The sequence below is a fragment of the Pelobates fuscus genome, chromosome 9 (genome assembly GCF_036172605.1).
Source record: "Pelobates fuscus isolate aPelFus1 chromosome 9, aPelFus1.pri, whole genome shotgun sequence".
NCBI classification, from domain to species: Eukaryota; Metazoa; Chordata; class Amphibia; order Anura; family Pelobatidae; genus Pelobates; species Pelobates fuscus.
In genome coordinates this window covers 159,718,326-159,730,729 of record NC_086325.1, presented here as the reverse complement: position 1 = coordinate 159,730,729, position 12,404 = coordinate 159,718,326, and the positions used below count along the sequence as shown (strand labels likewise).

The 12,404-nt window shown below is 43.2% G+C and overlaps 1 protein-coding gene across 1 annotated transcript in view; it reads right to left on the bottom strand.

The window, feature by feature from the left end:
- Positions 1-6,955, bottom strand: part of CCDC187 (coiled-coil domain containing 187) — a 60,576-nt gene extending 53,621 nt beyond the window's left edge. Inside the window, exons 1-3 of the mRNA XM_063431627.1 lie at positions 6,805-6,955; positions 4,045-4,106; positions 2,289-2,332 (exon numbers count right to left, since the gene is read on the bottom strand). Of these exons, the coding sequence (XP_063287697.1) occupies positions 2,289-2,332; positions 4,045-4,102 (102 nt within the window). The 5' untranslated portion in view covers positions 4,103-4,106; positions 6,805-6,955. The remainder of the gene's footprint in view (positions 1-2,288; positions 2,333-4,044; positions 4,107-6,804) is intronic.
- Between the last annotated feature and the right edge of the window lie 5,449 nt (positions 6,956-12,404).

Here is a 12,404-nt window from a genome sequence, read left to right as displayed (position 1 = left end):
AAACCCCTCCAGCAGAACCCCTGCATCCTTACGCCTAGGGTACCGGTCGAGCCAAGGGCGCATCCTTAGCACGCTCACTGGCGTCCTCAGCTCTAGGGAGATCCTCCCTACTGGGTCTCCCCCCGTGCTTGCCCTTCTTGAAGCAGCGCAGCGCTGGGTGGGCCCCTCCACAATGAGAGCACTCGTGCTTGAAGCGGCAGGATCCAAACCACTTGCACTGACTCTCATTGTAGAGCCAGCAGACTCCCCTGCGCTGCCCAGCCGGCGCACTGAACGGCGCGCCGGCTGCTCCCGGAAAGGGGGACGGACGACTGGGGGTCATCAGCAAGAGCCACAGGCTCCCGTCCTGGACCCCAAAGTCCATACCTGAACACACCGCCATCTTCTGGCGAAATTGTTGATCATAACGAAACCAACATTGACCCCCATAAACTTTGTACGCCCCCCATATTAGGTCTAAATACCCAAATAACGCTGGTGCCTTCTCAGGGAAGGCCCGCGTCAGCACACTCGCGAAAATGGAGAACCCTTGAAGCCAGTTCCCAAACGTACGCGGCAGATGCTTACCTCTATCGCCGTCCGCCGAATCCCCCCGCCGCGGTCGATCCACTGACTCCCGGTCCGGGGGGACCAGGGACAGTAAATCCACGTACTCACCTTTAACAATTTTTTCCTTAACCTCCAGAGACACATGCATCCCTAGTGGGGACAACTCACAACCTGTCAAGCACCCCTGTGCCCTACCTACCCGGGCATGCAACTGACCCCTATCCTGGTCATGGGCCTGGGTGGGAAGAGGAACAGAAACTGGGGACACCCAGGAGCCCACCCCTGGAAGCCTATCTAAAACAGCTCTAAGTAACCCCAGTACTTCCTGACCCCTGAACTCACTACCCACACTATCCCCAGCTAGCGCATTCCAAGCGCTGGCGCAACACTCACCGCTGGCCGGCTGAGGATGCTGGGCATCACCTTCCTCCGAACAGGAACTGGATCCTGATGACTGAGGTGATCCACGGCCGGCCTCCTGGCCCGACCGCAATCTGCTCTCCAGGGTGCTGATGCTTGCACTGTCGCCTCTCCTCCCTCCGGCTGCCCTCCTGGGCGCTGTTCGCGTGGTTCCCGGCTCACTTCCTGCCGGAACCACGCTGGAACGCAAGGCCTGTGACGGCCGCGCTCTCCTGCGCGGTGCCGTCACGTATGCGCCTTGCGTGCTGACGTTGCTTCCGGCCGCGTCCACGTCACGCACCGAACGTGCTGACGCGACTTCCGGGCGGGCCGGAAGAGAAGCGCGCGGGGAGCGCGATCTTCCCGCCCTTTCTTCACCCTGGATTCCGCCGCCATCTTGGGCCTGCACACCAACGCCATCACTCGCACGGATCCTCCTTCTCCCGGGTACCGGACACCGAATCCGTTGCGCGGCCGAGCCGCCACTTCTCTCCCTCCTCTGGCACCGAACAGGACTTGGAGAAAGACGCGACGGAGGCCTCGATCTCCTGGCCCTCCGTCCGTCTCGGGATGCAGATTGACCGGCCATCTCATCCTGGGGGACACTCCTCACGCCCGACACCAGCTCCTCCATGGCCCCTTGTCCGTGGGTCTCCAGGTAAGATTGCAGGAGTCTCTGCAATGCAGCTCCAGTGTCAGCCATGACAGCCGCAATCTAACTGTTAATGTCTGTATAAATTCACCGTTTAGGTGATAATCCATTTTTTTTTTTTTTATCCTAAATGTTTCTTCTTCGAATTGCAGGGCCAGTCAGGTGAGAAAAAACAGTCAGGAGCCCTCACTTATCCTGCTGACTGGTGAGTCCCCTCCCTCTCCCTTTCCTTAAGAACCACAAATGTATCCATTTTAACCCAGCCTCCAATCTTGGGCAGCAGTCATGCTCCCCCTTCCTTACTGTTCCAGGGGGAAACTTTCTGTCAACCCTTAAAGGGACACTCTAAGTAAAATACAGATCGCTGTAGTGGTTTCGCTGAAGTGGTTTTGTTGCGTTGAGTGCATTGACGTCATCATCCAATTTACCCTGAATATCAACGGTTTCATATAAACCGGGGGTCTTCTTGGCATCCCCATCTCTGCTGAATTGATCACCAAAAGTTAAAGGAACACTAAAGGGCACTCAAACCCCCGATAGTATTCGATAGTGTTGCTTTAACATATAAATGTGAATTTTACACCATCTGTACAATTTTCAATTGCTGCAGACGGCATGAACATGTTCAGTTACTGCAGGACTTGAATTTACTTTATCCTAACTAAAATGCAAATCAAAATTGACTCACCACATGTTTGGCTTCCTGCAGACTGTCCCAGGCACGGGAAACATCTTCAAATAAGAAATAATCACATTCCAATCAACAAGCAAACCCAGATAAGCATTTTTATGTTATTCACGAAGCGCCAACATACTCTATAGCGCTGTAGGGGCTACTTACAATTGTGTACATTTCAGCTGGGTTTAAAAAAAAAATGAGTAACTGCTCAGGTACCCCAAAACAAAAACATAGTAATTCAATTTAAAAAAAAAAAAAAAGCTTTAATACACCCTCCCCTATTCTCCCCCCTCTCCCTCCCCGGTGCCTCTTGAGTCCTCCCCCGGTGAAATCACTCCTTGTGTAAGGCCGTCTTCTCTCGATCCTTGCCGTCCTCCCCCTTAGTTCCCCCTTGTTCAACGCTTATTGATAATATGATGCCACCAAATAATATTGACATCTATAACCCATTGTACAGCGCTACGGAATCTGATGGCGCAATATAAATAATAAAATAATAATAATATAACCGCAGGTCATAGGCTCACTCGCAATGTATATCCACTCTCCGACCCACTTCCTGCCAATCCCAATTCAAAAAAGATATTGATCTACATCGTTATCAAATCCTCCTATTCTCAACCCTAAACCAAACAAGTGTCTGGATAAGTTTCCACCTTTTGAGACTGTGGGCGAGGCAAGGCTTATTGCCCACGAAGGAGCCTTGGCTAATGGACAGAGCCGTGACTCTATCGTCAAAGCTATCAATGTTTCCAAGACCTTGTCTCGTTTAATCCCTTCAATCACTGAATAATTATTATTATTATTATCGACATTTACATAGCGCCAACAGATTCCGTAGCGCTTTACAATATGTATAGCAAACCTTTATCCTGTTTACATACCATGGTTCCAATTCATTTCCCTTTTTTATGTTGTTCCCTATGTATTGTTTAAAAATACAAAATAAGAATTACATTTTTTTTTTTAAAAGAAATAACTGATCTACCCAGGAAACACTTTGTAAATAAATAAATATATGTGTGAAATTTAGATGGCCGACAGACAAACATAGGCATGAAATAGACCCCCACCTCCTCCGAGAAGCCCCTAAGAAGACGCCTAGTCTACCTTACCAGGGATCGAACAGCTCTCAAATGGGACCCAAATTACAAAAGCGATGATGGCTAATTTTGGCAGTTAAATACTTTTCCCATGATGCCTTGCAGGACTGACTAAAACATAATGGGATATATAATTTGCAGGGCTTTCCAGTGACATATATTGCTGTCACTGAACAAGCAGGTTCAGCAGAGCTGGTATGCCAAGTTGCATTTAAAGTTCTCTTTAGAATGGCAATTAAAATGTATCTATATAGCGCCAACATATTCTGCAGCGCTGTACAATTTAATATTTTGCATGACTGTCTCGAGTCAAGATACAATTTTTATTTTAACAAATTGACCTCCCCAGCCATATGACAGGTTGCAGATAGAATTTGCAACAGAGGAGTCTGAGAAGAGCTTAGTTGAACTAATTCCTGCTACTGTCTCAGTCAGTACACGCATCAATGCCCCCCGAACAACAAGGACTAAGACAGGATAGTGCCAGGGTACCCCAGGATTAAACGAGCCGTGCCTCTGAAATGCCCTGCTTTTCTATGCCTCTTATGTCGTAAATCCTTACTGGGATGCAGTAAACTGTATTTGTATTTCACTGACACAGACAACATTGAAACATGATATTTATACAATTTCCCCAAAACAGGTGGCACAAGCCCTCTTACCCTCTGTGTAGCTGTCATCCTCAATGCTAAAGGAGGTCCCGTCTTTCTTAGCAGACATGGTCCTATGAAGGAGAACAGAAAGTGGTTTGTGTTTATGGATTACAGTTTATGGTTTTAGGGTGTGTATGTGTGTACAGTCCGGGCTGTAACCAAAGTAACAATCGCAGGACAGCCGACACTAACTGTCTAATCCACTAAGACACTTTATATTGGAATTTTCTCAATAAAGGTATCACAGGCTGTGACCAGGATTTATTATAATAATAATTATTATTACTATGCGACCATATATCATTATAATTTATTAGCAATTTCCACACTGCCTGACATGAGACCAAAAGTAAAAATACAAAAGGTTTTTTATTATTATTATTATTATTATATTATTTATAGAGCGCCGTCAAATTCCACAGCGGTTTAAATGCCAAATTGCAGAGAATTAAAATGAAAACACCATTGTGTAGGCCAATATAGCCGATTTAGAAACATTTACCAACCATCTGCGTTTACAGATTGTGTTTTTAAGATTACCTTTTGCAAATTAGTATAAAATCCACTACAATCACCTGTTTAGTGAATAAACCCCCAAAGATCTGAAATAGTAACTGAGCTATTTTGCTGATATCATGTGAAGAGCCGCAGAAAAAAAGAACGTATTTTTCCAAGCATGAACAAAGTGAGGGATCATTCAATAAACCGGGAATATTCACAAATTTACACATACATTTTAGGAAAAAAAATTGTTGAATTGGAAAAAGTCCTCAAGTCAGGTTGCTGCCTAAAATGTTGATCTCACTGGTGATATCCTGAAAATTTCCAGTTTAGAAAATAAAGTAAAGGTGTGGGGCACCACAACCACGTCAGACTGCTGTATGAATGCCCTAGTGCTGTCCAATAGTAAGTAGTTAAACCGCTCTGCTCTGTAGAACAGTCCAAATTCTCTGAAAAGATACATGGATGCAGGGGATGAAGCCATGGGCTCCTAGCATGACCCAGGTAGGTTATAGTGACTACCTATTGTGGAATGGTATCAGGGCACTCTTAACACTATAACCACTACATTAAACTGTAGTGGTTATGGTGGTTGGAGTCTTCCTTTAACCGTCACGTCTCAACTTTCTGCTTGTGTCACTCACTCCCAGAATGAATCTATCAAGCTGCCTATCCCGTTTCTTTATGCTGTATGAGTCTCTACTCTCCATCCTTCGGAAACCAGTCTAATTAAAACCACCTCCCAGATTCCGTCTTCACTGTTAACATAAACAATATTTGTATACCGGTAATTTTATACAATAATCCCCAGTTTCTGTCTGTAGCAAGCACTTGGTATAAAAACAGACTATAAAATTACATACCAGTTTTTTTTTTATCAATTTTTTGGCATCGTATGCCATTACCTATATATATTACATATCTCTTAAAGTGGCACAGTGACTGCACTATTTTTTTTAAGGAAAAAAAAATTAGCTATAGGCTGTGACATGCTTTTTCTTTAATCATTTTCTATATTTTCCATTTACTAGGATGCTCATATGAGGCAAATTAATTTAACTCCAGTGGTGCAGTGCATGCAGACGCTGTGAGGACACGTTTGCGCATGTGTCTATCGAAGCATAAATGCACTGAGCGCAGGATTCAGGCTGCGCTAAGACACAGAGACAGGAAATTATAGGTGATCTAATGAGTCATTTGGCTGTGCAAAAATCTCCTAAGTGACAATTCCTCTTTAAAGTGTTACTCAAAGTACCATAAACACTACAGTCTGCTCTGGTGACGTACGTCTGGCGGTGCAAGGATCAAGTAGCATTTAATTGGCTGAGAGTGTCAGCTGAGCCAGCAGCAAAGGGGTTAAACTCTGTACGGGCAGCTCTGCGCATTCAGACTCCAGGCACCATGACCACTTCAAGTCACTGAAGTATTCGTGGTGCTTGGAGTAACCCTTTAATTTATTTTTTTATACTACTAAACTATACGTGGCGTATTTCTTAAATCAGGAATTGTGGAGAATTGACAAGGAATCGGAAAATTTCAGGCAACAATAGCTTAACTCGTTTTACACTTTGTCTAATTTGGGTCTAAATTTGCAATTCTCTGGTTAATCCCCCACAGATCCCAATATTTTATTATTAATATTATTATTTGATATTTATATAGTGCCAACATAAGACCACACAGACAAATGATGGACAAGATCAACGATGAACATCACAAATACAGAAGGAACCTGAATTACTCACAGTTATTCACTAAATTCTGGATTTTTGTAAATTAAATTTGAATGGAAAAACAAAGGCAAAAATGGACGCTCTGGAAAAATCCAGCTCGGGGTAATATCAGGGTATATAAAAATATAATAATTTTATATGTATTTTTTGAAAATGCCAATAGCAAAGTGATTGATATACATGGCTGTTTTTTTTTTCTACTAATGTAGGAGAATGTCTAGCTTCCCTTGATATTCAGTAACTATATAGATTGCAAGCTCTTTGTGCAAGTCATTTTTGTGTAACTTAATTTTAGATTATATGCTGTTTTATCAGTGACTCACTTATTAAAAAGCATTTAAAATAAATTCAAGGCAAAATCAGTTTTCATGAAATGCCAGAGTTAAATTGTCCAATTATGATGTTTGTTTTTTAAAATGAAATGTGTTGTTGTGGGTTACAGTTTGTAGATAGTTAGCAGGTCAGCACAATTCAGGGTTAGTGAATATAGTCATTAAATAATACAGAGAATTAAATACAGCATCCCCTGCCTTACCTGAGCAAGTGTCACATCTACACAGGGTCCAATGGGAGACAGTCTGCTTTACAGATTAGAGAGAGAGCTCACTCTCTCACAGGAGAGCTCACTGACAGACACTCAGTCTCATAGGAGAGCTCCCAGACAGACACTCAGTCTCATAGGAGAGCTCACAGACACTCACTCAGTCTCACAGAAGTGCTCACAGACAGACACTCAGTCTCATAGAAGAACTCACCGACAGACACTGAGTCTCACAGGAGAACTCACACAGACACTCACTCAGTCTCACAGAAGTGCTCACAGACAGACACTCAGAATGCTAGGTTAGGCTAGGTTGGGCTCAGGCAGTTATTGGAGGGAGGGTCACTCAGTCACTCACAGTCAGAGAGGCGGCAGAAACAGCGGGAGTGGGACAGCAGCACCAGCCAGCCTACTCTGTATTACACACATACTTTATATTACACACCCAGCCAGCCTACTCTGTATTCCACACCTACTCTGTATTACACACCCAGCCAGCCTACTCTGTATTCCACACCTACTCTGTATTACACACCCAGCCAGCCTACTCTGTATTACACACACACTTTATATTACACACCCAGCCAGCCTACTCTGTATTACACACCTACTCTGTATTACACACCCAGCCAGCCTACTCTGTATTACACACCCAGACAGCCTACTCTGTATTACACACCCAGACAGCCTACTCTGTATTACACACCCAGCCTACTCTGTATTACACACATACTTTATATTACACACCCAGCCAGCCTACTCTGTATTACACACCTACTCTGTATTACACACCCAGCCAGCCTACTCTGTATTACACACCCAGCCTACTCTGTATTACACACATACTTTATATTACACACCCAGCCAGCCTACTCTGTATTACACACCCAGCCAGCCTACTCTGTATTACACACATACTTTATATTACACACCCAGCCAGTCTACTCTGTATTACACACCCAGCCAGCCTACTCTGTATTACACACCCAGCCAGCCTACTCTGTATTACACACCCAGCCAACGCTGTTTTACACACCCAGCCAGCCTACTCTGTAATACACACATACTCTGTATTACACACCCAGTCAGCCTACTCTGTATTACACATATACTCTGTATGTCACACCCAGCCTACTCTGTATTACAGACATACTCTATATTACACACACAGTCTGTATTACAAACGTACTATATAACACACACACACTGTATTACACACCCAGCCAGTCTACTCTGTATTACACATAGACTCTATATTACACACACTCTGTATGACAAACCTAATCTGTATTACACACTGCCGCACACACACTCTGTATTACACAGCTACTCTGTATTACACACCTACGCTGTATTACACACTGCCACACATAGTCTGTATTACACACCTACTCTGTATTACATACTGCCACACACACACACTCTCTGTATTACACATATACTCTATATAACACCCACTCTGTATTACAGACCTACTCTATATTACACACACTCTGTATTACACACTGCCACACACACTCTGTATTACACACCTACTCTGTATTACACACACTCTGTATTACAGACCTACTCTGTATTACACACTGCCACACACACTCTGTATTACACAGCTACTCTGTAATACACACTGCCACACATAGTCTGTATTACACACTGCCACACACACACACTCTCTGTTTTACACATATACTCTATATTACACACACTCTGTATTACACACAAACTCTGTAATACACACCCAGCAAGCCTACTTTGTATTACACACCCAGCCTACTCTGTATTACACACATACTTCTGTATTACACACCCAGCCAGCCTACTCTGTATTACACATATACTCTATATTACACACACTCTGTATTACACACAAACTCTGTAATACACACCCAGCCAGCCTACTTTGTATTACACACCCAGCCTACTCTGTATTACACACATACTCCTGTAACACACACCCAGCCAGCCTACTCTGTATTACAGACATACTCTATATAACACACACACTCTGTATTACACACCCAGCCAGCCTACTCTGTATTACACATAGACTCTATATTACACACACTCTGTATGACAAACCTAATCTGTATTACACACTGCCGCACACACACTCTGTATTACACAGCTACTCTGTATTACACACCTACTCTGTATTACACACTGCCACACATAGTCTGTATTACACACCTACTCTGTATTACATACTGCCACACACACACACTCTCTGTATTACACATATACTCTATATAACACCCACTCTGTATTACAGACCTACTCTATATTACACACACTCTGTATTACACACTGCCACACACATTCTGTATTACACACCTACTCTATATTACACACACTCTGTATTACACACTGCCACACACACTCTGTATTACACACCTACTCTGTATTACACACTGCCACACATAGTCTGTATTACACACCTACTCTGTATTACATACTGCCACACACACACACTCTCTGTATTACACATATACTCTATATTACACACACTCTGTATGACAAACCTAATCTGTATTACACACTGCCGCACACACACTCTGTATTACACAGCTACTCTGTATTACACACTGCCACACATAGTCTGTATTACACACCTACTCTGTATTACATACTGCCACACACACACACTCTCTGTATTACACATATACTCTATATTACACACACTCTGTATTACACACAAACTCTGTAATACACACCCAGCCAGCCTACTTTGTATTACACACCCAGCCTACTCTGTATTACAGACATACTCTATATAATACATACACTCTCTATTACACACCCAGCCTACTCTGTATTACACATATACTCTATATTACACACACTCTGTATTACAAACCTAATCTGTATTACACACTGCCGCACACACACTTTGTATTACACATCTACTCTATATTACACACTGCCACACATTCTCTGTATTACACACTGCCACACACACAGACTGTATTATACACTGATATATACTAAAGTACAACTACTCTACACCACAATTCCCACTGGTATCGATATACACAGCTGGATACACACATTCAACAATACATATACAGGCACACACGGTAACAGATTATTATCCCTGCTCTGTAAATTAGAGTTTAATATAGAGTAGATCGATGAGTTCAATATTCCGTTATATTACTTACTGACTAATAATGACTCATTCCCACTGGAACTGCTTTTTCTGTACATGTAAGTACTTCCTATCACTATCACATTCTGATATTTGTCAAATTTTAATATATCAATACTTGGTGCATTGTTCTAGAGCAGGGGTGCCCAAAACATAGCTACAACTCCCATGATGCCTTGCATTCTTTTAGAACAAAGCATCATGGAAACTAGTTTTAAAACATCTTAGGATCTACCTTTTTGCAGCAAACTCTGTCTTTTCAGACAAAATGCAATGTTTACATTACAGTCTAGTGATACCTCCACTGGTCACTCCTCAGATGGCTGTTAGAGGTGCTTCCTGGGGCAGTGCTGCACAGTGTGACTTACATTCAGTATCTCCACCCTCTGCATGCAAATACTTAACTTTCCTCATAGCGATTGATTGATTCAATGTATCTCTGTGAGGAGATGCTGATTGGCCAGGGCTGTGTTTGAATCATGCTGGCTCTGCCCCTGAACCACCTCCTTGACAGTCTCAGCCAATCCTATGGGAAAGTAATGTGATTGGCTCAGCTAATCACTCTGATGATGTCAGCCATGCAGGCAGATCAGGGACAGAGGCAGCAGCTGCAGACTGGCATAGAAGTAAGATTTTACTATATTTAGAGAGGCAAGGTGGGGGGTGGTTTCTCTGTGGGGAAGGGCGGGGGAGGCCAGGGGGGCTAGATGGTGGGTTTAACACTATAGGGTCAGGAATACATGTTTGTGTTCCTGACCCTATGGTGTTCCTTTAAGAAACTGCAGCAGAGCCATGTGTTCCTAATTGGGACAAAACCATCACCGGATATCACAGGCTCTACTGTTTACGGTTCTGCATTGCCCTCTCCTATTCTTATTGGCTCTTCACTCCCCCGCTTATTGGCGATCTCTCATACAGAGCTGTGTTGGGTGACGCACCTCCTGCTGCTCTGTGATTGGTTGAGTTAGGCACACCAATCATATCCATGAATTAGACAGTCCATGAAAGTACATTTCATAGTGATTTTCGGATCCGGTCCAACCTTAGTTCCCTGGTGTCCCACTCTTCGTAGCTGTCCCCAACAATCATAGCACGAGCACACCATAAGACTATGAAACAGTGCTTCCTGCATGTCCTGCCCTCAGTTTGCCGGCCTGAGTGGTAGATGAGTTCACGCCAGGCTGACCTGCTATAAACTCGGGCAGATGAATGCCAAGAGCTGAAAGGGACCTCACGAACCAGATGGCGATATGTTTAAATTAGTGAACACAACCTTCCCTGCACTCCCAGCCACGGCACTGGAAGTAAAGCAGTCACCAGTGAGGTCTCTGACAAAATATAGCTTTACATAACTCCATGACGTCAGAGGAGGGACCTCGGCGGTGGAACCAGTGGGAAAAAGGAGTTTTAACCCTTTATTTGCCAGCAGGAGGGCAGGGGGACATCATAGTGTTAGGAATACAGTTATTTTAATAGATATGGGATATGGGAATATCAAAATATCTGCAATGACCACAATGTGACAGAAGGTGGCGCAACCCAATCATTAGATAATCACTAGATGTCAAATATTGAAGTATTACAGCATATTTTTACAACTTTTTGTTGGACCAACACATTTAGTATTGGTGGTAAAATTGGTAGTGATGAACTTTCAGGAGTTCATCCTCTTATCAAGTCTAAAGCATTTTAGAGTTGACCGTTACCTGACAATGCATTGATTGCAACTATTAGTTACAATGGTGGCGACTACTGCGCATGTGCGGTGTGTCCCAATATGCGAAGTAACAGGAATGACAAATTCATAGGAAGCAGAAAGAAGACTGTCCCAATTCTGGAATAAAGTGTAACTGCAAAGAGTAACTGCTTGGAAGCCTTTCATTGCAGGAAACAGGGAGGGACAGTAATCGAAAGAATTTAGGAACCATAAAAAAAAACCTAAAAAAAACAATATATTTAATAGACCACAAATGCTGGACCCCCATTTTTTTAATTTAAAGTCTTCGACTCCCGATACCAATGACCCCCTGTTATTTTACATATAAATATATTGCTTGGGTGCAGCCTGAATTATACCTTGCTGTAGCGGAGGAGCCTTTTTATCCCTCCAATGTTTCGTGATAAACAATTTCGGCTGATTGAATAAAAGATCTTGTTGTAATATAATTCAGCGTTGTTTATCCATTACAGCCTGGCCTGTTGCTAGTACATAAGGACAGCTTTGAGGGTTCCTAATCTATTGATTCTGGCAGGAAGCAGACACACGTTCTGCCAGATTGCAAGATATGTAGAAACATTGATACACATTTTTATTATATCAGCATCTCATCGAGCTGCCCAGAAAATTACAGGGGGTCATTGGAATGGGGTGGAAGACTTTAAATTAAAAAATGGTTGGCCAGCATCTGGGGGGGCTATACAATTTATTTATTTTTTTAAAACAGGGGGG